The sequence below is a fragment of the Lolium rigidum genome, chromosome 2 (assembly GCF_022539505.1).
Source record: "Lolium rigidum isolate FL_2022 chromosome 2, APGP_CSIRO_Lrig_0.1, whole genome shotgun sequence".
Lineage (NCBI taxonomy): Eukaryota > Viridiplantae > Streptophyta > Magnoliopsida > Poales > Poaceae > Lolium > Lolium rigidum.
The window spans coordinates 105,564,783-105,589,941 of NC_061509.1; the positions used below are offsets into that span (position 1 = coordinate 105,564,783).

Here is a 25,159-nt window from a genome sequence, read left to right on the forward strand (position 1 = left end):
GCTTAGAGGATATGCTCGATGAATTGAGTGGTGCTTCGCTGTTTTCACTAAAATTGATTTGCGTAGTGGTTATCATCAAATTAGGATGAAAGAAGGGGATGAGTGGAAAACCGCCTTTAAAACAAAATTTGGTTTATATGAGTGGTTAGTAATGCCTTTTGGTTTAACTAATGTAGCTAGCACTTTCATGAGACTGATGAACCATGTTTTGCGTGATTTTATTGGCAAGTTTGTGGTTGTGTATTTTGATGACATATTAATCTACAGCCGCAATGAATCTGATCATATTATACATATTCGACATGTTTTGCAAGTGTTGCGTGATAGTAAACTCTATGGTAATCTTGAGAAGTGCACATTTTGCAAAGATAAGGTCATATTTCCGGGTTATGTTGTCTCTAAGCATGGAGTAGAAGTAGATGTGTCTAAAATTGAAGCTATTCAAAATTGGCCTACTCCCATGAATGTGAGTCAAGTAAGAAGTTTTCATGGTCAAGCTGGGTTTTATCGCCGTTTTGTGCCCAATTTTTCTACTATTGCTGCACCTTTCAATGAATTGACTAAAAAGGGTGTTGCATTTGAATGGGGCGTTGCCCAAGATCATGCTTTTGATGAACTGAAACGATTGTTAACTTCTGCACCGTTGCTTGCACTTCCTGATTTCAATAAACAATTTGAGATTGAATGTGATGCTAGTGGTATTGGAATTGGTGGTGTGTTGATGCAAGAGGGTCGCCCAATTGCATATTTTTATGAGAAACTTTCTGGTGCTAAGTTGAACTATCCAATATATGATAAAGAATTGTATGCTTTAATTAGAGTTCTTGAGGTTTGGCAACATTATTTGTGGCCAAAAGAATTTATCATACATTCCGATCATGAAGCTTTGAAATATCTGAAAGCCCAATCTACTTTGCATAGGCGTCTTGCTAAGTGGGTTGAGTTCATTGAGTCTTTTCCATATATTATTAAGCATAAGAAGGGAAAAGATAATATTGTTGCTAATGCTCTATCTAGGAAGACTATGCTATTAACCCATCTTGATGTTAAAATTCCTGGATTAGAGGTGTTATGTGATTTATATGCGATTGATCATGATTTTGCTGAACCGTACCGCTTGTGTGTTATGGGTAAAGCATGGGAAAAGTATCACATACACGATGGGTTCTTGTTTAGAGCTAACAAACTATGTGTTCCCGAATCGTCTGTGCGTTTGCTCTTATTGCAGGAATCACATGCTGGAGGTTTGATGGGTCACTTTGGGCGTGAGAAGACGCTACTCATGCTCGCTGATCATTTTTATTGGCCAAAGATGAGGCGGGATGTGGACAGGTATGTGAAGAGGTACATTACTTGCAACAAGTCCAAGTCCAAGCTGAAGCCTCATGGTTTGTATACTCCGTTACCGGCACCTACTACACCTTGGGAAGATATTAGTATGGATTTTGTGTTGGGTTTGCCACGTACTAAACGAGGCCATGATTCTATATTTGTGGTAGTGGATAGATTTTCTAAAATGTCACACTTTATTGCCTGCCACAAAAGCGACGATGCGTCGCATATTGCTAACCTGTTTTTCAGGGAGATTGTTCGACTACATGGAGTCCCGAAGACTATTGTTTCTGATCATGATGTGAAGTTCATGAGCTACTTCTGGAAGACACTTTGGGGAAAGCTAGGGAAGAAGCTACTGTTCAGTACTACTTGTCATCCCTAAACTGATGGTCAAACTGAGGTGGTGAATCGAACCTTGTCACAACTGTTGAGATCCATGATCAAGAAGAACCTGAAGGAGTTGGAAGAGTGTTTGCCGCATGTAGAGTTTGCTTACAACAGGGCGGTACATTCTACCACGGAGCTGTGTCCTTTTGAGGTGGTGTATGGTTTTAAACCCATTACTCCACTTGACTTGTTGCCTTTGCCCATACATGAGAGAGTTAATATGGAGGCATCCAAGAGGGCAGATTTTGTGCATAAGATCCATGTGAAGACTAGAGAGTTGATCGAGAAGAAAGGCAAGAGCAATGCTGCAAGGATGAACAAGAAGCGCAAAGAGATGTTGTTCAAGCCTGGTGATATGGTCTGGGTACATTTTCGCAAGGATAGGTTCCCGAAGCTGCGGAAGTCTAAGTTGAAGCCTCGTGGTGCTGGTCCTTACAAAGTGCTTGCCAAGATCAATGATAATGCATACTCGATAGATCTTCCGAGTTGATGAGTTTGGTGTCGGTAATTCTTTCAATGTTGCTGATTTGACACCATATGACGGAGAAGACCTTGGAGCGTCGGGGTCGACGCCTTTTGAAGGGGGAGATGATGAGGACATCCCTACTACACCACTACCTCCGTCATTAATAAATGAAGATGAACCTCGTTGTGAAGCTCAAGTCCAATGAAGTTCGGATTGGACCAATTACAAGGGCTCGTGCGAAGCTACTTAAACAACATGTGAACTTGTTTCTAAACGGTACTTTGATTGATGAGAACTTTATACTGCCTAAATCCTATTACTTATGTATCATGAGGTATCAAGAGGAGACGAGCGTCGCACGAGGAGTAGAGGAGCAGCTGGACATGAAGACGGACGTCAAGATGGACGTGAAGCTGGACATGGAGCTGGACATGAAGATATCTCATGGTCGCGCGAGGGAGGAGCGGGAGGCATGCGCGAGAGGAGAAGACGACGTCCAGGCCGGTCCAGAACCCGGTCCGACCGGGCCCCAGACCGGCCAGCCCGGTCCCCAGCCCGGTTGACCGGTCGCCAACCGGCCGCCAACCGGAAATGATGCATCGTACCGGGCAACAACCGGAAAGTTGCGAAGTTTCCGGTTGCCGCCCGGTCGACCGGACGCCAGACCGGCCGACCCGGTCCCTGGCCCGGTTGACCGGATTCCAGACCGGATTCGTCCGAGTCTGTCTGTCTCGGCCAGATCTATTCTGGGTCGGTTATTCTTGTATCTTTTCGACCAGAACTCGTCCCGGACACCTATATAAGTGCCCAGGACGCCCCCCTAGCTGCTTTAGACCTCGATTAAGATAAACCCTAGTTCTTAGTTGTTTGCTCTAGCAAAACTATTGAATCCCTACACCATATTGCTTGATATTGTGTAGATCCTGAAAAAGTCTTGTGTGATCTTCTGTTCCATTGGGAATTAGACGATTGCAACTTACCGCTTCGTGGTCGGCGGCTACGTGCGCAAGTGTGTGGAGTTGCGAATATCTTGCAGGGTTGAGAGCTGTTGCATTGGCGACAGGGACCAATAGAGAGATCTCGTTTCGTCATACAAGTTATCATCCACTTCATCGTCGTGTTTCTCCGCTGCTATCACCCTGTGATCATCATCACCACCGTTGCTTACTGAGAAGATCGGGCCACCCCTTATCACTGCTCTATTGAGGGACTTGCTTGGTGTTTCCAGGCTTCGCAGTTGCATTATGTATGTGGGTGCGGCAACACATGTGAAGTTCAGAGTCTTACCTTTCAAGGTGAAAATCCAAGATCATGCCTTAATTGGTTGTGCCTGGCAATGATCTTACTGAAGACATTGTTTTGAGAGCGGGAAAACATAAGATCTTTGATCAAGCGACAGCCGCCCTTGTGCACCGTTTCCATCTTGGAGGCGTTGCTTTTGGAGAGTCTGAAGTTCAGTTGTTGTCTTCGTGGTGGATGTATTGTTGTTGCTAGGGCTAGAATGATGTTATTTGACTTTTATTTCTTAGTTTTTTCTCTTTGTTGGATGTGTGCATCCGTACTGCCATTAAGGTATTGTGTTGTTGCAGTGGCTAGGTGTATTTGGTATGATGGTATCTCCTGATATTAATATCCCTTTATGGAAAAAAAAAATTATATAGTTTGACCGGAGACATGCCGCATGAGGAACCTTGAATGAGTGTCAAGGTCATTCGAGTGAAAACTCTCAACAGAGAAATATTGAAGTTAGTGGAGATGAAGACACCTCTAGAAAGGAAAACTCTTATTGAATCTAAGAGAGAAATGCTTAGATTACTGGAGATGAAGACATCGCAAGAAAGGAATAGTCGTATTGAGTTTCACGGATAAATGATCGAAAATGCTAGACCTACGGGGTCTGTGTTACGGGATAAAACTTAATGGTAGTGAAAATGAAGACACCGCTAGAAAGGATTAGACTTCACTTTAGTTACAGTCTTAGAGATGCTCACTCTAAATTGAGTTCGTACAAAAACAAAGTTTGTAGCATGTAACACAATACAGTATATAAATTTATTTCTTGCGGAACTCAGCCAGCGAGAGAATAGGGTAGTCGGTGTCTAATATGGAGACTATTCATCAATCTATCTATCTAGGCGGTATGCCTATCCTCATGCCTTTCTCGCAGTGGCCAGGAATGGAGCAGATGTAGTAGGCCTTGCCGCCGGGCATCTCGAAGCGGTCGTTGCCGGTGGAGTGAACCTTGGCGCCGTCGGGGGCCTTGCACTCCATGTACCCAACCACATCCACCTCCACCACGTTGTGTGCTCCCGGTTTGTACTTGAACACTTCCAGAGATGACAATCAAATCAATCAAATATTAATAAAACGATCGATCCATTTTGCCGTTCCTGTTTAAGCACGATCGGTATCACTCACCTAGCATGTCGCCGGCCTGGATTGGCTTGTCGTTCTCCCAGCCGGCGACGCCGAAGCTCCACCCCTTGTCGCCGCCGACGGTCCACTCCGTTGTGTTGTAGCCACGGACGGCGATTGTCCCGATGGACCATGCCAGAATCAGCACGAGAACGATAGAGCTCAAGCTGCCGATGATTGGTCGTGCCATCGACACTGATCTGCTTCCTCGGATGGCAGATTACACTCACGAGAACATGATCGTCGACCGAGATGTCTCCCTTTTGTAGGCGCGTGGATGCGAGGCCGTGTATCTCCGACATATGGTATCTTCCGTTAGGATTTAGGTGACGCATATCGAACGCCTAAAAGTGATCAGCGTCAGTTTGCGTCGCCCCGTGGATATATTTTGTCCGCGCGTTCGTTTGCATCTGGGTGTGCTCCCTGCGGAGCGATCCATTTTTAGATTTGCAACATATTTAAAAAACATAGAAACTACTACATAGAAACTATACAAAGTAATTGTAGAAGCCTAGACTAGCTGCCTGACGGCTCGGCCCCATAGTTGCGTCCCTCCGTCGTCTGCTTCTCCACTGCCTGCCGTGCGGCCGCTAGGGCTCGGTGCACCGCCGCGTCCTCTAGCAGACACTGTCGCAGCCTCGCGTTCGCGGCGTTGTCCTTGAGCATCTCGAAGGGCTCGACTAACGCCCTCTGCTCCGCCGCCTTCTCCTCCGGGGTAGATGCATCAGGGTCATCGGAAGACCATGAGATGTCGGAGTCGTCGTCCTCTGCGGCTGCGGCGGCCGCCACCCTGCAGCGTTCCATCTCGGCGTCGAACGCCGCGTGGACCACCCGCTCCTCATCTGCTTCCTTTTCCGCTTCAGCCAAGGCCTTGGCGTCCCTGACCGGGTCGAGGAGGTCATCGACGCTGTCGTCGTCGTCGAACTCCTCGTTGGAGCTCGAGGCCGGGGGAGGTGGAGTGGGAGGTGGAGTGGGAGGTGGAGGTGGAGGTGAAGGCGCGGCAGCCTGGCCGCGGCCGGCGCTGCTCATGGTGGTTCCGGTGGAGGCTGAGCGGCAGCGGCGCTACGGTGGAGGTTGTGCGGTGGCTAGGTTTAGTGTGGGGGATGAGATGCTCGCGCCCCTGTTTATATAGGTCGGAGGCACGGAGATGGCTGCGGCACGCGTGGCATCGCCATTACTTCGTGTGTAGGGGTAGGCGACGGCCGCGCGCCACGCAAGGCATCGCCATTTACGCGGTCGCAGACTGCCGAAGCAACGCCTTGGCTCCAGTACTAGCGCCGCTAAGAAGACGCATGACGCTGGCGGATACTTTGCGCGTCCACGCAGCATCCGCAGAGACGCATCCGAGGCACATATTTAGGTCAGATTTACATCGCCGCGGACAGCCCGGTCACTTTGCGTCACCCCGCTGGAGATGGTACCAGACACATTTTTCGGCGACGGACGCAAATGGTCGCTCAACATCTGTTTGCGTCGTCCCGTTGAAGATGCCCTTAGGTATCGAACTTTATGACTCGCAAATCAACACGATACGCCGCACAAAAGGAGCATTGACATGCGAAACCACGAAACACATATATTGGGGAATTAATATCATTAACATTATTTGTTCCCACACATTCCATGGGCAGGCGAGATTATCAGCTAAGGCAAGGAGCATATGAACTTCTGGTTGGACAGAAGGCTGAATGGTCAAAGCCCTGCACTTGCTGGGTTTCAGACTTGAGATGTACACTATCCATTATCCATACAAGCAATAGCTGAGTTCATCGAGCTCTTCGCTCAAATTCAGGCGCTGGAGCCCTTATCTTCAGAAGAAGAGAAGAACACAGCTTCATTTGGCGCCTAACTATAAATGGCGCCTACACAGCATCATCAGATTATCATGTTTCCTTCATTGAGTCTCTATCTCTATCTCTATCTCTATCTCTATCTCTATCTCTATCTCTACCATCTAAAAAGGAAGAACCTCCGGTCAGAGGTTTCGTCACACATATTTTCAACTTGACCAATTTGCCCTCCCACCTTACCTCAAAACAAATTCAGCACGGCAACATCATTTCAATGCAACAGAATAAGAAACCGCATAATCACTTGACCAATTTGCCCTCCCACCTCCCTATAATCATTTCAGCACGGCAACATCATTCCAGGAAAGTCCAGCGCATAATCACCGCGGCAAATCATCTCTATAGACAACCAAAATGCAGCATTATAATTCATGGCTACAGGAAAGGAAAGTACACACAGACTCATCAACACACCATTATGTCAGGGCTACAGAAAAGGAAACCGCCCAGCCATTTCAAAGAAAACTGCAGCATTTCAGAGATGTCTCACATTTTAAAGGAAACTCCATCATTGCGGATCAACAATATTGGTAGAATCCTAATCCCCCAGCCATGCTTTCTGGTGCGTGCATATAAAGGGTACCTTGAACCATTGTTATGCAGTTTCGTACATAACCATCAGGGAGAGTAAAGGTACATAACCACACCTCTTGGTTGTATGCAGTTTTCAAATTGCTGAGGAAACTTGCTGTTTCGTACCTTTCCTGATTTGTAATTTGTATGTATTTGATTATCATGCGGATCAACAGGGAAACTTGAGGTGCACTTTGTTTGAAGAACTTCCCCATTTGGGAAACACGGATCACCTGAAAAAGGTATCAAGTTGTATGTAGTTTACTCTCATGCGGATCACCAGCTGTATGCACTTTGTCTGAAGAACTTCCCCATCATGTGAGAATTTGCAGTAATCATGGTTTGAACAAATACCAATCTGTCAGATCATAATGTTTTAATAGTTCACTAATACCAATTTGATAGGATACTTGAGGTTTCATGCTTTGAGATCTATTTACCTTGCCTCATAATCATATCAGATTCGCTAGGAGGCCTTGTGTATCCGATCATAATGCGTCTAGCCTAATCTTTTGCAGCTCCTGCATCTCCCTTGACCCGAAGTAGTTGATGTTGACTTTTGCCTGAGTCGGTATTTACTTGCTTGAGCCGGTGTTCTTTCACGGGCATTTATATGTCGCTATCTGAATCTACTGCTAGAAAGAACGTCAAGATTCTTGTCAATTGTCATCCCAAGATTCTGGTGATCCCAGATGCTCATGATAAGAAAAAAAACTAATGAAAGCAAAAAGAAGCGGCATCCTGTCAATACCTACATGAAGAACATCGTCTGGAAGGAGATCTTTACATCGTAGGTCAGATACTTCGCACTTGTACTTATATATATAGTAATCACCTCCATTGTGGTAATCATCTATAGTTTATTTGCATCTATGTTGTTCTATCTAGATAACTACTTTTGATGCTAACCATATTTTTGTTCAGACGAAACTATATATAATATAAGCATGAAAGAGGATGGATGTCGATGCTGGATATAAACGCCTTCTTACAATATCCCCACTCTGTAATAAATCATGGGAAAATTTGCATGAAAAAGGACGGATGTCATTCGCAAAAAAAAGAGGACGGATGTCGATGCTGGATATAAACGCCTTCTTACAATATCCCCACTCTGTAATAAAGCATGGGACAATTTGCTATTCATCAGTGACTATACACTGGTTTTTGTATTTTATGCACAACAAAGGACATGTTCAGGAAGTTTTTTTTTCCATTTTTTCCATTTATAGTGCATCGTGCTAAATAGTTTTGGTGTCGCTGGTGATAAACATAAAGCATGTGTGATTGTTATTTGTCATTTTTGTGAAGCTAAAAATATTGCGAGTGACTCCTGCTATCTTCAGACGTTGGCACCGTGTGCTATCAGCTTCATTTGGTGTGCAGCCAACTATTTTATAGCAACTTGGACTGGTTTTCTTTTGTCAGTAATAACTGGACTGTCTTGCTTTGGATGCTTCCATGTTTTTCTTCCACCTTTCCTACTGTATCTGTATAGCTACATTTGTAGGTCTAAATTATTCGATTATATTTTCAGGCTTTAGTCAGGTTCAGACTATTTGTAAGCACTAAAAAAAATGATGTTGATGTGAGCTTGACTCTGTATATCAGTGTCGTTTATCAGTGTGATTTATTTGGGAAGTGTTGACATATCGACTGTCCAAAAATGAATAAAAATGTCATGTTCAGGAAGTTCTTGTCCTGTTTAACACTCAGTGCATGGTGCTCAACAGTTTTGGTGCTGCTGATGATAAACATAAAGCATGTGTAATTGTTATTTGTCATTTCTAAAAGCTAAAAATAGTGTGAGGCTCTCCGGCTATCTTCAGAAGCCGGTTCTGTGTGCTATCAGCTCCATTTGGTGCAGCCGAAAACTTGAAAAATTTCATGTTTATGCTGAATCTCTCATCTTATATCTCGGTAGCAAAGTTCATTATGGTACCAAACATCCATGTATACAGTTTGATCCCCAAGGCCAAACTAAACTAACAAATCAAGTTTAAATATTCAATGTTCATCATGGAGCGCAACAGTGAAGAAAGGCAAGCAACATTAAAATAAAGTTAAAATATGGAAACTCACCAGTATAGGCCCATCTAGCATCTAAGAAGAGGCGTCGACCTTTTTGAACTTTATTACAAGCCATTTTGTACGACTGAGAGTGCAACCCCGCCTCCTACAACTAAAGTGCCTTCCACCAACACCTATGTTATTCCTGCAATGTCCATACCAAGGCAACATCAGCATTATCTCCTGAACAAGTTATAGCAGAATAGCATGGCATCAGGCTACCTATCACTACTGGAGTAAGGATAAATTCCAGAAAAATACTCTAAATGGAAGTCAGTTATTACAAGAAGAATTTATCGTAGAGAGACACAGTATGCCTATTCAGCAAATTTAGGGAAATATTTTTTTAGAAGAATAGTGCAGTGCAACTACTATCTACAGAGTGCACCACAGTGTTGTGACAATGCTAAATACGAATGCTTAGACAAATTTCACGATGAATGCCTTATGGCCATTTTGCCTGTGTCTGCATGGGTGAGTGGCTACGGATGTAGGGAAGTTGGCAAGCTGGGTCGGTTTCCGGCCTAGCAATAGTAGTTTCCATTTTTCCCTTTTCTTTAGAACTTTCCTTTCTTGTGCCCAGCGAAGACACTAATATAAGGGGAGTCAAACCGAGATATCAGGTGAAGACGGTGCCGGCGACGCGGTGCTTCCCCTCCATCCACGGCTCTCCCTTCCGCCATCAACTTTGGTCACCCTGGTATGTCTCTTATAGGCTTCTACTTCTCATCCTTTTCCATCTTGAATCTAGGGTTCTTGGTCAGAGATGATTCCAGTCTCACTATTCCATGAATAGAAAATTGACAGGAAGTAAAACTACACAACTCAAGTGTAAATTTTGGACTGAACTTTCGAATCCAGGAGAGAAGCCCTGAATTATTTCGCTGGTGACATGTTCTAGGTATATGAAGCTTTGGTCTCAGCTGCGCTCACCTAGATCTTCACCGCGTCATGGATGTAGGGTCCAGCATACCATCCGGTAGGACCTGTTCTATTCACCTGCTTGATTTCCACTTCTGTTTATCCAAATATTATGGCCTGCTACATGTTGTTCTGATCTATCGATTCCATCCTTCTATTTGCAGATGCTTTTTTTTCGCTGAATGGTTGGAGGCGGATAACTGTGATGTTAAACATACAGTTGAACATGTCTGTTTTCTCACTAGACAGGGCCGTAAAACTAGAAGAGTAAAGAAGAACCTGGAAAATTACATGTTCGTGATAGAGAATGGAATTGATTTCTTGGTTGATCAATTCAGAGCTTTTCTCTCATCATACCTCCATCTCGACTATGAATTTCAGCTAATTAAAGTTGACATCAACAGATTCATTCTCACATTGGATACTCATATGCCAACTGATTATGCATGTGCTGTACTAGAGGAGGGCAAGATGCTTCGCCTTGCTAGGTCAGACATAATTTGTTACTCTACCAAGAATGGCTCAGCAAAGGTGTCATATGCATTCTGAGATTGTTAACTACTTTTATTGTGTCATATATGCAGGAGAAAATGAACTAAAGCGACATAGGGCTAGAGAGAGGTATTCACAAAATAGAGAAGAGATAAATAAGAGAAGGCGTGATGGGCTTACCTTTTAATATCAGGTCACTTGTTCCTTCTGTTCAGTCATTTGGCCAATCTGTTCCAACATTCACGGACCACCTCAAATCCTTCACCAACATGAAATATTGAGTGCAATCACCATTCACAGTTGGTATTTCTCTGAAAAGAAACCAACACGAGAAGAGATAAGCCTAGATTAGCATAGCTGAAAGATGTCATACTCCTCTGGAAGCAGAGATTAGCATATCTCAGGGTGTCTTAGAGCCACATACACTCATTTTCTAACACAATTTGCACATTGCCGATATCTGACATTTCAAAAACACTTCAGCAGATGTCGATGCTAAAAATTGTAGAACTAATTTCTGTTCAAGTAAGTCATGTGCGGCGGCTACCATTGAGGTTCAGTTTACGAACTAAATTTCTGTTCGTAAATCTCCGGCTAACAAAGTAGGTACCAATTCATGCAAATCATGCATCAAATTACAGTATATATTGGAGTAAATGGAAGATTACCCTCCGATTTTGCTTCATGTTGACCAATTTTGAAAATCTGCTCCAGTCCCCGTACTTCTTTTAATTTTAGTTTTTCTTCTGCCTCCTCTTTTATATCCTCAGTTTCTCACCCGATTGGCTGCTTGATCTTCCCTCCATGATTATTCAGCAGCAAAAAAGAATCTGGTCCAGTCATTTCTATTCAGCTGATGCGTCTGGGCCATGAAACATGTTGTTCAGATAGACAACAATGCATTTTTATCATAAACGAGAATGCAAATTAGCTAAAGCATCCAGAATTTTATATGTAAGCATGTTGAGACCGGGCAAGATTAATCAGAATGGTGATATAAAAAGGTGCAGAGTTAATACTAATCAAGTATACTTTATTAGTATAGCAATATGCAAAATAGTGGGCTACAGAGCAGGAACAATTGATTAGATAAAAACATTTGTGTTATTAGAGTCAAGCTTATGCGCAATAGCTCGAGGCGTAGGACTGTGGCGGTGGCGGCGGCGGCGCGAGGCGTGGAACTGTGGCTACGTCGGCAGCGTGAAGGCGCGGGATAGCGACATCGGACAGAACGGAATCGAGTAGTGGGGTGGGGGCACACCGAAATACCAGTCGCGGGCAAGGTAGGGAGGGGCGTCGACTATCAACTCCGGGAGCATGCCGTACCGAGGTCTGCGCCTCCGCCTCCATCTATGGGCATGCAGGGGAAGGGCGGCCGTCGCTGCAACAGGGAATGGGGATAGGACGGAGGCGCTGCTTGTACTGTGTGAGAGAAGAAGATGAGAGTGAGAGTGAACGGACGGTGCGTGGGAATATGCAACTCGCACAAGTCATCTATACCTAATAATATAAGCAAAAGAGCTTCTTGTTGGTCCGTTTTTTATTGCCCCTGATTTTCATCTAAATTACAGCACTGCCACCGCTTAGTCAAAACAAAACGGTCCGTCAGCTGTTTCTCTCCGTCGCCCCACCTGGGCCTGGCCCGCTTGGTTCATCGCGTGTTTCCTGACCTCCTCCGATCGACAAGGATACAAAATCGAATCGAATCGAATCCTCCATAAGATGGCACCTGTTTCTTTCTTTGCATAGCATCGCGAAACGCTGAATCTAATCGAGAATCGCGAAACGCTGAATCTAATCGAGAATAGCGGAACGCCGAATCGAATCGATCGCAACGCGCCGCCGCCCAATCCTTTGTCCTCTGGCCTGGTGCATGGCCGGGAGGATGCCGAGTGAGAGGGGCCTTCAGCTGGCTAGGTAGTGCTAGCTCCGCCACCGCTAGGAGGAAACAATACACGCCCGGCCCCAGCCCCAGCCCCGCCCCACGGCCGTCGTTCCCGCATCGGTCGTTCCCGCATCGGTCGTTCCTCGTGGCGAAGAAGGTCGCGCATAGAACAACGGCAGAGGGGCGAATCCAAATTCGAAACTGCGGAAAATTTCTTCCAGGAGCGTGAGGGCGTCCGCCGCCACGGAGGAGCAATTGGAAAAAATAGAACGGATAATTTAACCGCCCTCCAGATCGTCAAGCCAACGCCGGTTTTCCTCCGTCAAATAGCAGCAAGATCGACTGCTCCCCTTCAACTCCGGGCATAGACCTAACATGGGCTGGCAGACGGGAGAGGAAGAAATAGAGTAACAACCTTGCGTTCTGGATTTTCGACTTGCCGCCATTGTGGTCGGGACTGGAACAAGACTTTGGGATCGATTCAGTGGGTTCTCATGGAGGGATTATCGCCGCGGCGGCCGGGTTCACTACTTCGTTGGGGCTCGGCCGCCTCGCCGTCTGCGCCGGCGCGGCTCGGCTGGTCGGCAGGGAACCGGGCAACCGGCACAGAGAAGGACCGTGGGACACGGCGGGATCCCGAAGACCACCGACAATCCACCGTGGGCACTGCAGGTAGCTACATCGCGATCTTATTTCAATCCATGGAGATGATAACTCGTGAGATTGGTAAGAATTTTGGAGAACGGGGAAGACGACTCTAGAGAACACGTGGTAAAAGCAGATAGCAAATGACAGCATTAAAGTTGAGTCTGTGCTCGCGTAGTGTTACTATATTTTTTTTTTTGGAGACCACACTTTTGTTTGGATATAACGCCATGTGGTGTTAATTTTACTTGTCGCCTGCATCCGTGTGTTATCGATGTATACCAATTTATTCTGATAGAAGTTGAACCTGGGTGCAGATTCACCTGAAAAAAACACAACCTAAAAATTATGTTATGCTTTTCATAAAAATCTGAAAAAAAGTACAACCTTATATCCATGTTAAATGAAAACATCTAAAAATTTGTCGAAAAATACAACCTTGTGAGCCTATGTTACAAAAAATTGGTGCTTCTAAAGCAAAAAAATAAAATCAGTCTAGGTGCATATGCAATTGGTTTTATACATCAACTAAAGAAATAAACATCCTCGGCTTAAATTGTACTCTACTTTTGAGATGCACTAAACTTCTTGTTCTATTAAGAGTTCTCATTAAGTCTTTTAAGTTCATGCAATTCTTCCTTTGATCTCAACTTAGGGCTTAGGTTCCTCTTTGATGGTAACAACAAATAGGTCATATGTTTTTTTCTTTAACCACAAAGTTTTCTTGAAGATCATAGTTAGCAACAAAGAAAACTTATATGTTGTAATGTACAAGTGAATGAACATGTACAGTATGAGGTGAAAGAAATTATGCCAACAAAAATCAACTTGTCACAATGTCGATAACCCAGTGCAACGCACGGGTATTTTTTCCTAGTTTTTTAACAAAAAAAAAACAGGTACTGTAGTATGTGTGGATAGCACGAGTTGCTATTTGAGGTTCTGATAGGACAATGTTCAGATTTTAAAGATCCAATTGCTTTTACATTTTAGTGTAAAACCGTTTCTATAATTGGTTTTATATAACATATTCTCACCGTTTATAACGCTTGGTATCAGTCCACCAATCCACCGTGAAAGATCGGTCGCTTCGCTGGAGACGTCCATGACGTAGCCAAGAACCCAGCGCCGCATGGGGCCATCCACGTTGCTCCCAATTTTTTCGTTCTTCTTTATACTTATCTTATCTTTTTTCTTCTCTCTCGCGTGAACACCGCTGACCACCTGATCCCCCGCCGATGTCGCCATTTTCCCCCTTATCCCCTCACGCGATCATGCTGCTGGAAGAGCTCTCCGGCGCCGCTCCCCCGCCCTCCCACATCTCTGCGCTCGCGCTGCTTTAATTTGTCGGGCGTTGACCGTCTAAACTGGGACAGTCTGTGCTACAAGCTGCTGCTGCAAGCCGTGGGCCGTCTCCGCCGCGGCGGCGCTCCAAGTCTCCCTCGTCTTTCCCCCGCTGCCATCATCTGCTCGAGCTACGACGCCGATGCTCCGGTCGCCGACCGCCACATAAAGGGCCGGCCGCAATTTCGGCAAGTACTCTTCCCCGGCGAGTTGACGGCGACTGCTTCGACCTGCCGGTTTTGCTCTAGGTCCTTTTTGTGTTCTGCACAAAGATTTTTGTAGTTTTTGCTACTGAATTTTTTGGTGAACCATGTAGATTTTTGTTTTAAATGCATTTGCAGTTATTAATGTTGAAATTGTTACTTGACGGAGCTGAATTTTTTTATTGTGTATTGCTGTAAACAACCAGCATTTTTGTTGATTTTGTTTTTGATTTTTGTGGTGAACCACACTTTGGAATTGTGGAAAATACCCTCTGTCTCGGTTTACAGGGCTCACATGATTTTGCATCACGACCAAGACAGAATTTGATTGGTATACTCTCTATTAAATAGGAATGCTAAACAGTCTTGTGCTAAATCGCAATAGACCTACCACGTTGCGTGGAATCCAATCTCACCCGAGCTGTGCGAGCATGCATAGGCCAGTTTTGTTTTTTGCTTTGATTTTCCACCCCACCCGCATGCACTAGCTTGTTTTAGTCAGCTAAAAAAAGAAGAAAGAAAAGATGAACAGTAATTAGAGGGGGTTACTACTTCTAATTAAATGCATGCAGGCCTTAGTAGGAAGGTATTATGGGACAAATATTTTTTCAGATTAGGTCTTGTGAACCGGGACGGAGGGAGTAATATCATGCGACCAATCACATTTATTGAAATGATTGTTGACTATTGTTGTAAATAGCTAACATTTTTTATTGGAATTGTTGTTCATAATTGTTGTAAATAGCTATTTTCTGTTATATTTGTTGTTAACGTTGTAAATAACTAGTATTATTGTTAGATTTGATGTTGATTATTGTTGCTAATAACTTGGTGACTGCAATATTACGTTAGTGTTTTATATTTTATTGTAAACTTTTTTTTTGAACATCATATATATTAAACTGAGTCAGCAGGCCGCCTCATTAAAAACCTTCCAGCCCCCTTAGGTACCCTGGAAGGAAAAGAGTGCGTCTGATACCTGCTGCTCCTGATCAGTACATTGTTACATCCTTAAGAACAAAAGGCAGAATGAAGCTAGGAGGGGACTCATCCCATCTAATTACAGAATTTGCCGTAAAAGCATATCTAGCTAGCTCATGTGCCACCTGATTAGCCTCTCTAATACAATGGGTAAAAGCAATATAATCAAAATCTTGAGCCTTTGAGAAGCAATCATAAATGATGGCGGAATAAGGACTCCAAATTTCCACCTCGGCGTTGCATGCTTGGATAACCTCCAGGGAGTCAGATTCAATTGTTACTCTTGTAACACCAATGTCAAGGAGGAAAACCAGTCCTTTGTATAAAGCTAGAGCTTCTGCCGCCGTCGTAGTATCATGTACATGCGATAATGGGCATGCAAACCCGGCGATAGCATCACCTCGGTCATCTCTCAGGACCACCCCGGCAGCACCTCTTCCATTGTAAACTTGTGCAAGTTTTGCTGCTAAGACTTTGTTTTAAAAGAGGTAACAAAAGAAGTTTTTTTCTGGGGCCATTCACAGGGAGAGGAGCATCATGTTTGCATGCGGAAGCGTATGGTCCCCAATAGCATGTGATGCCGACAGGTCGTTGATTACACGCGTGAGCGACGCGGTTCTTGCTTGCATGTGTTTTCTGACCCAGACGTGTAGTCCCATCGGACGGTGGACGTGGGGACCGATTTTCTGCTCAAAATCGGTCGCCCCACGACTAGCGCACCCCATATAAAAAGACGTCTCAGCTTAGTCAAATTTTGAAGAAATTCTTTTCTACGCAAAGGTAGTATTAATATTGTAAAATCAAATTCTATAATCATGCAGGTCATCCCGTGGTTTGTAGAAATTAAAGATTGTATCATCAAAATGAACTCTTCGAATAGTTCAACGATAGATAGAAAAACACATTATTGATCCATATAATGAGTTAGCCCTTTATCAAAAACTAGAATTAACTTGTATTTATCTAGAAGCTAATTGTAAAAAAAAAAATCATGCCTCATCCATTTTAGTCGGTGTCATGGATGACAATCGTACATTGCATTCGGCATTGTTAGACCGTTAGGCAGTGATACATATTAAGTGGACCAAAAACAAACATGAAATCAACCCAGTTAAAGTAAATAGAATTCAAATTACATGTGTTATATTTATTTAAGAGACATGGGTTGCACGTGCATTATGTTTAAATGTACCCAGAAGAAGACTAAAGACTGTGGCACCACGGCCGGAGTCATTATATTGTAAAGTTAAAATATTGGTAAATATTCACAATACATATTTGAGGACCGAAGGCCACACTAGATGTCAGTTGACCGCCTTTTGTTTTGCACGCTTTCTATTAACTGGTAGTCTTGTCATTCATTTGATGATCTTAGTGGGGGTGTGGTGTTCAGGAAAGGATTGTAAGAAGCTCTTGTACAGACTCTCTTAAACCTTAATGAAATGACAGGTAACCAATTTGGTTGCGTGTTCTTGAAAAAAAAAAGAAATTAGTACCCATTTTTTATCATGTGAAATTTTGCTTTTAGAAAATGAGAGCTATGACTCAAATTTATAATGTTTTTTTGTTACAACCTTAGGTGTCACAGTATGCATCTTGGTCAAGTTTGAAACAACTATTTATTTCGCAGTTGGCTGAAAATAGCAAACCCGGTGAAATTAGGTCTGAAATTCACTTTGAATCAGATTTTGTCGCGCTGCGAACGTTGGAACCAGATCCTTTATTCGCAGTACACATGACCAAATTAAGCATCCAAATTGCAGTTTGATTTAGACGTAAAGTTCACCGAACCGAAATGGAGAGCAAATGATATGAATTCTTTATAACACGACAATTATTGACATTTCTTAGTGCTTTTGCACATAGACCATCTACTGGGTCGCGACGGCGATTTTCATCCCTCCCTGGCAGTGGCCAGGAAAGCTGCAGATGTAAAAGGTCTTGCCACCGGAGAGCCTGATATTGTCGTTGCCGGAGGTGTAGGTCCTGGCACCGGCGCCGGCCGTGCACGAGTTGTACCCAGCTTCGTCCACCTCAACCACGTTGTGCATGCCCGGATTATACTTGAACACTGCAGGATCGATCGATCACAGAAAGATCGTGTTATGAGACCATCAATCAATTACCATAGTACTCCTGATAGTTACCAGTTATACATATATATCGACATGCTACTCACCGAGCGCATCGCCGGCCGAGAATGGCTTGCCGTTCTCCCAGCCGGCCACGCCGAAGGTCCAACCGCCGCCCTCGCCGACGGTCCAGTCCCTCTGCCCGCAGACGAGGGTCGTCGCAAAGCACAGGGCCAGCATCAGCCGGAGAACAACGACGCCGATGCTGCCGCTCATGCTTCTTCGCACAGCCATTGCACTCAGACAGGTGTCTGTTTACCACTACTGAAGCTCACAAAACACCAAGAATCAGCTAATGACTGCTCGGTCGATCTTGCGATGGTTTGCGATAGGAAGGAGCTTAACCCCTCCTTTAATAGGCGCCTAAAGGGTCAAGGATATCGCGCGATCTTTCTTAGTTATTGCGCAAGATTCTCGCAAATGTTATGTATTTATTACTAATAAGCATTACTTCTTCCTTCCAAATATTACTTCCTTCCAAACAATACATATTTGAGGACCGAAGGACACACTACATGTCAGTTGATCGCCTTTTGTTTTGCACGCTTTCTATTAATTGGTAGTCTTGTCATTCATTTGATGATCTTAGTGGGGGTGTGGTAGCGATCATCAATAGCAAAGGAAACAAGTACTGTACTAGGTTATGGTCACCCATGGGCACGGTTTGGCTACAAGATACGTACCTAAATAAGTAAATAAATAATAAATGTTTAGGCCAATAAATAAATACGATTTGGCTACAAGATACCTAAATAAATAGATCATGCGCAACCTGATGCGCCGGTAATCGATGTGAATTACGGGGCTGCTAGGTTATGGTCACCCATGGGCACGGTTAAATTTTCGAGGATGATTTCCTTGTTGGAACAGAGGGATGAGAGGAGCATGTGGCAACCGAAGAGGAAGGGAAAGGAACACCGTCGCCGCACCGCCAGAGAGGAAGGGGAAGGAAAGCACCACAACATCTCGATGAAAAGGACCACCACCTTCAACTCCCCCGGACCCCGCCACCGCCACCCGTGGCTGGCATCGCTCTCGCGCCGCCTTGCCACCCCTCCCTGCCCAAAGCACCTCCTCCACCGGTCCATCCCCCTAGAACATCCCTCTAAGCCCCCACCACCTCCGTATCCTTCTCCAGCACCGGCACCGACCACTCACACCCCCTAAACCCTAGGTCTGGTGACCTTGCACTCCCACCACCCTAAGTTTTCTCTGGCGATCCTCCGTCGGCACCGCCGCGGCGATCTGCACCAGCTCCGTCTCTGGCTCTACCATGGCTTGTCGTTGCCTCCTCTGCCGTGGCCAGCCATGGCATCACTGCCTCCAGCGAGACCATCTTTCCCTCTCCTGCTTCTATCGATCTTCGACGAGGTTGCGTTGTTGGGTTGGTGGTGTAGGGGAAACGGCTTCATGGGGAAGAAGGATGTCGGGTTCGGTAGATGGAACAAAATGAAGAAATGGAGGGGATAAGGGATCGAGCGTGGTCATGGGCCCCACAACGACATGCCTCGTGTGGTGACTGTGCCCACGGTCACCCGGAAAGGAGCCTTTTCAGTGATTTACTATGGATCGAAGGGAGTAGCATTTTTTAGGTCTTGCGGGGTGGAGGAGTGGAGAATCACTTGGAAAAACCAAGCAATTTATAACCTTTTAATGTCAGATAGTGGGTCATAGGGAATGCTCTTTATTCGTTCAACATGAGAAGACGTAAAAAAGGATGGATCGGTAAACACATACACCAAAATGGCCATCTAGGAGGAATGGATTCACCATTTGCCAAAGTGTCGAACAAAACTAGAAGCTGAAAAGGAGTTGGTTGGCATGAGAACTAAAGATTCTAAATAACTAAGATACCATATTTATACCTCGATAAGATTTGTAGGGTGTAATCCTATGTTGTAGTTTTCTGACTAACAATTCCTGAGAGTTGTAAGGGTGATCGAAAAACCTGATCCCTTGCCTCTTGCGCCACTGAATCGTGGGATCGGGTCCATTGATGTGTTCATCGATCATGTTCATACCTCCATTTCCCTCCACGTGTAGGTAGATCCTACAACAACACACGGTTTCTAGAAAAAGGGGAAAGTCTGTCTCCCATGTACCCTGGTAGCTTTGTTGTCACCACATAGAGAGCTTGCACTAGCTCCATCAACGGCGCCACCGACGTTTCCTTTGCAGCATTGCAGCGCACTCCTCACGAAGCTTCCAGGTTCCTCTCATAGCACCACGGCGTACCCCTTGTAGAAACATTGGGGTTGCTTTGTAGCGCCATCACAAACCCTTGTAGTATCGTCGGGATTCCTTTGTAGCACCACCGCACATCCCTCGTAGCACTGATACGTCCAAAACGTATCTACTTCCCCGAACACTTTTGCTATTGTTTTACCTCTAATTTGTGTATTTTGGATGCAACTAACACGGACTAACGTTGTTTTCAGCAGAACTGTTCTGGTGTCTCGTTTTTGTGCAGAAATCCAACTTTCAGGAAAAACCTCGGGATTTTGACGGAAGGCCCTATTTTCCCGAATGCGACGGAGCCGAAGGACAAATCAAGTGGAGGCCCGAGGGCCCCACACCATAAGGCGGCGCGGCCTAGGGGGCCCGCGCGGCCCTATGGTGTGGCCCCTCGGCTGGCCTCCGACACCCTCCTTCGGACTATATATCGGCCTCGACCTAAAAACGCACGGGGGAAGTCGAAGTCGCCGAAACCCTCCCGTAACGCCGCCACATCGCGAAACTCCGTCTCGGGAGCCAGAAGTCTCCGTTCTGGCACTCCCCCGGGACGGGGAATTGGAGGAGATCATCGCCGCCATCACCGCCGACGCCTCTCCATCAACCAGCCATGTTTCCCCCATCCATGTGTGAGTAATTCCCCCGCTGTAGGCCGAAGGGGATGGTAGGGATTGGATGAGATTGGTCATTGTAACATCCCAAGAATTTCAAAATAAAACAAATGAATTTCACTAGTTCCAAATTTTGGAACCAACAAAAACTTTTATTAAATAGAGTATGATACATAGTGATCTTGCTTAATTCTTGTGTTATTGCTATGATTGCTTGTTATTGTATTTGAAGTGATCTTAAACCCTAAACCTCACCCCTCTTTTCACCACCCTAGCTAAAATAAAATAAAAGGAAAATAAATAAGAAAAAGGCATATGTGCCTATGGCTATATTTATAAAACCTTACCCTAAGCTTTTCTACTTTGCTTAGAGATTTGGAAAACCTTCACACACCTTAACTAAGGCTTATCAAACCAAATCCAAGTGGTTTCCAAAGAGATTAAAAAGAAACTAAAAATGCCATAGAGGCATATGAGAGTAAAATAGCAAATATGTGAATTTAAGAATCTTGACCCTAATATATGTGGTGAATGGTTGGATCACCCCTATATAACATTTCAACACTCAACCACACCATTTGGGCCAATCCAAGTCAAATTAAAATTCAAATGCAACATATGCATAGAGGCATATGTGGCACATAGCCATTTCATCAATTTTTGCCCTATGACTCTAAACCTTGACCAATTGATGTGAAACCATCTCTCAACCTAATATAACACTAAATTGACCCTAACCCATGTCCAAGTAAAGCAAGATCAACAATTTACAAGTTTAATAAAAATTGACACATCACCTCTTATGTGTTATGGCCATTTTTGCAAATCTTTGAACAAGACCATTTGAATTGGTTTCAATAGTTGGAAAATGTTTCTAAACCCATAAGAATCACATTTGAGTCAACCAAAGTCAAATCAAATGGAGAGAAATCACATAGTGAGAAAATCCCCAAAATTCCCTCACATACACCATATGCCAAAATGCAAATCCTTCACCAAAGCCATAATTGCTTGCTCCCTTGCTTCTAAAATACTTCAATATGATAAACTAACACAATTGAATCAATGAATCAAGAATAAAACACAAGGAAATCAAGATTTCTTCATACATGTGATAATGGTCATATGGCCCAAAAATAATTTCTTCACTACTTTGCCCCTCTGTTTTTCTCAATTCTTAAACTAAACTTGGTCAACTATGACCATGTCATCCAAGACCTTATGAAAGTGAACAACTTTTATGTTGACCATCATCACTGATGTTGACCAGGTTGACCAGCAAAGAGGTGCCAAGTGGAGACTTTGGATTAATGTGAAGATGACCCCCATTTTGGAAATCTCACAAACCACCACCAAAATGGACACCACCACCACCATTCCATCACTTTATTTATATAATTGAATTGCACCAAAAAGAATTTCGAAATTTGAAAAGAATTTTCATGCGGCCATTTCATCAAACACATGGCAGGCATAGTTTCAGAATTTCAACACATGCTATTACCCTCTGGTTCTTAGCCTCCACCCCTTTTACTTGGTGATCATCAACTTCCTTGTACCCTTCCTGCAATCATCCTATAACCTGCAGCCCTACTAAAGTCGAAGCAATGATCAACATCTCCACCATGCCGAGATCAAGGACACCACCATGCCACCCTACCCTGGTCCTCTCCTCTCTACAAAACCTTGCCAAACTAGCTCCCCTCTCAGCACTGAGCATACTGGACATGATATAATATCAAAAGGAACACGACACGCACGAGAACGCATCGTGATCACCACGCACGGACGCGCCAGAGCGTGCACCAGCACGACACTGGACGCCGCAGTACGCCGCTCGCCTGGACGCCCTCGTCCTTCTCTCCCTCTCCCACTTGGCACGCATGATCACCACGACCCCGGCTACACGCTAGACATGCTCGCTAGCTCGCGTACGCCCTATCGACGTCGCCATGATCACCGACCTGCCGCGCATGTACTGCCCGCACTTGATCGTCGCCAGCACGCTCCCGTCCTTCCCCTGTCGTCCCTTCACGCGCGCTAGCTCCGCCTAGACGTCGCCTACGCCCTGCGCCCCCTAGCTTGCCCCTTCGCGCCCCGGAGATGCCACGCCGTCGACGACCTCCCACGGGCACCGCAGCACCTCGACCCCCTATAAAAGGAGGCCCCTCCTGGACGATCACAGCACACCAGCCGCCTCCCCTCTCTTCTCTGAACCTCCTCGAGTCCTTCCCTTCTCCAATTAAGCTCACCGTCGCCGGAATTGCACCGGAGTCCGCCGCGACAAGCAACCCGACGGAGGAGACGACTCCGAGCCTCCCCAGACCAACCTCGACCACCATTCGAACCGCCGTCGTCTCCAACGCCGATCGCCCGCCTCGCCAACCCCGCCGGACGCCGGTAAGCCTCCCTCGCTACCTCGCTGCCGCCGGTAGGGTTAGCTCTCCCGGCGAGCCGTGTCGAGGAAGGTGGCGACCCAGAGCCGTCCGATCGTCTTTAAATCCAACGCACCGCATCATCCCATACCGTTTCGGTATTTTAAACACACTGACGCCTGGGCCCCAGCTTGTCAGGCGGCCCGCGGCGTGGTCAGCGTTAGTTGGGCCGGCCCAGTCCGTTTAAACTGTTTAGCCCATTTCGTTTTCCCGCGTGGCCCAGTAATTCAAATATGAGTTAATCCATTTTAGTTCAAATGCAATACTGCTGCCCACTTCAAAGTTGAATAGTTCAAATTCTACAAACTCAAATTTAGCAAATCCAAATGTTCTGGAAAGCTTATGAATTTCCCTAACTAACCCCACTGGATTCAAACTCATACCTTGTGTAGTTTTTGAATAGTAAAAATAACAAAACAGATACTTTTCAGTATTCAAATAAATCTTAAAAATCAACCATTATGAATTTTGAAGTGAATCCAATTGCAATAATTCACTTTCAACAAACTCTAATTTACTATGTAAAAATATGATATATGTTCTGTACATGATCATGGGCTAGAATCAAAATATTGGCTATGTAGTCAATACTAGCCCATTTAAACTATTTCAAATTTTAGAATTTAAATCTATGAGGTGTAGCATCTCATTTAAATCATGGTCTCATATATTATGAAGTAATATGATGACCTCTACTGCATAGGTTCATACTTGCTCACTTGTAGAATTTAAATCAACATAGTATTTAAATTGCATTAGTTATTTAAATCACATGAGATGATGAATCTCATTTAAATCACTTTTCTCAAATACTAAGTGTGAAGTGTTGACCCTGGTCAACATGGGATCATCCCTGGTTATTTGAGAAGATTAAATATTAAGAAGAATTCAATGAGAGGAAATTATTTCTCCCAAACTAAATAGAAACCCTAACCCACATTTTCAATAAGAGGAAATTATTTTCCTAATAGTAAATAAAGAAACCCTAGCATAATTCGTGAATAAATGTTAAGTAGTGATGCTAGATCATTTGAGTGAGCCATTAAGGCTAATTAAGAGTACTTAAGTATTGTTTGGTGATTGTATCCTCGTATTCGTTTTTAGACGCTAGTACCGGAGACTATCAAGAGGAGGAGGTATTCTACCGGGAGGAAGAGCCGGAAAACTTTGATCACCTCACCAATCAAGGCAAGCTAACACTCTTGCAAGGTTCCCTTGTGCAAAGCTCTACAAGAGCAAGGCACCAATATTTTTACTTTATGCTTAATGCTCCTATCCCAAGTTTTTACTTTACAAGCTTTTCTAAATTTTGTTTATCAAAGTTTACCTTTTTGATTCATGATTCACTTGGTTTAGATATAGAGTAGAACAAGAGCATCAAAGTTAGCCTAGAGCAAGACAAGCTAGTTAGCACCCCTCATGACTAGTTGCTAGTGCTAAACAAATAGAATTGACTACTCTAGATGGGATCATGTGAAATGAAATGACTTTGAAAACCTTGGAATGATGATTCATTCTATTGAAAGATTTTGAAGGTGAATATGACTGGTGAATGACTTGGTGAATTTTACAAAAACTGATGGTTGGGTTCGGATGCGATACCATTCCAATTTGAAAGTACCCCCACAATACCCAATATGGGTAAGGGCTTAACTAGAAATTTATGTGCTTTAGTATGGGTTCCCTCTAAACAAGCGTCATCGGGGTTAGGCCAACAGCTGCCTCCACAACAAACAAAACGATGCGATATGACGTGGAATGAGGTGAATGTCCGGCCCAAGCCCTGTGCGGTTCCGGGTTGACTGCGGTTTTCACCGGGAGGCCAAGCTCATGGGGAGAGGTGCCTATACTAGAGTATGTAAGTGAAAGGTTATGGTTGGTAGTCCGCATACGGAGTATGATAAATCAGGGCCGATTAACCCGACGGATTATTGCAAATATTGTGGCACAAGTGTACGACCTCTGCGAGTGTAGAACTATTCGAATAGCCGTGTCCACGGTTATGGACGGTTGGGAAGGCCATACTTGTTCCGTCATCAGACCATTTTCAAAACTGTGACATATGACTTGGGACTTGAATTTGAAAGGTGAATGATGACTTTGAATTGAATCACAATAGAGTTGTGGGAATGACACTAATGTTCCCACTTGAGTTAGTTTAGCAAATGAAGAGTCTTTTCTA

General features: G+C 44.5%; 2 protein-coding genes and 1 long non-coding RNA gene across 7 annotated transcripts; all 3 read right to left on the reverse strand.

The window, feature by feature from the left end:
* Positions 1–4,235: 4,235 nt before the first annotated feature.
* Positions 4,236–4,793, reverse strand: LOC124687055 (basic blue protein-like). Its single transcript, XM_047220908.1, has 2 exons — positions 4,607–4,793; positions 4,236–4,515 (listed from the first exon to the last, which is right to left on the reverse strand). The coding sequence occupies exons 1-2, from the start codon at positions 4,791–4,793 to the stop codon at positions 4,316–4,318; spliced, it is 387 nt and encodes a 128-aa protein (XP_047076864.1). The 3' UTR covers positions 4,236–4,315.
* A 1,423-nt stretch (positions 4,794–6,216) lies between these two features.
* On the reverse strand, positions 6,217–11,934 carry LOC124692194. 5 transcript variants are annotated; one of them, XR_006999385.1, is made up of 7 exons: positions 11,771–11,934; positions 11,178–11,371; positions 10,690–10,820; positions 9,109–9,241; positions 6,944–7,658; positions 6,634–6,792; positions 6,217–6,303 (listed from the first exon to the last, which is right to left on the reverse strand). It is a non-coding gene; the product is annotated as an uncharacterized LOC124692194 (long non-coding RNA). The 5 variants fall into 5 exon arrangements; XR_006999383.1 differs by lacking the exon at positions 6,217–6,303 and having other exon boundaries at positions 6,314–6,792; positions 6,944–7,384; positions 7,467–7,658; XR_006999382.1 differs by lacking the exon at positions 6,217–6,303 and having other exon boundaries at positions 6,314–6,792.
* A 5,504-nt stretch (positions 11,935–17,438) lies between these two features.
* LOC124690008 (basic blue protein-like) lies at positions 17,439–17,933 on the reverse strand. Its single transcript, XM_047223455.1, has 2 exons — positions 17,747–17,933; positions 17,439–17,638 (listed from the first exon to the last, which is right to left on the reverse strand). Exons 1-2 carry the CDS (start codon positions 17,931–17,933, stop codon positions 17,439–17,441), a joined length of 387 nt encoding a protein of 128 aa, XP_047079411.1.
* Positions 17,934–25,159: the final 7,226 nt, after the last annotated feature.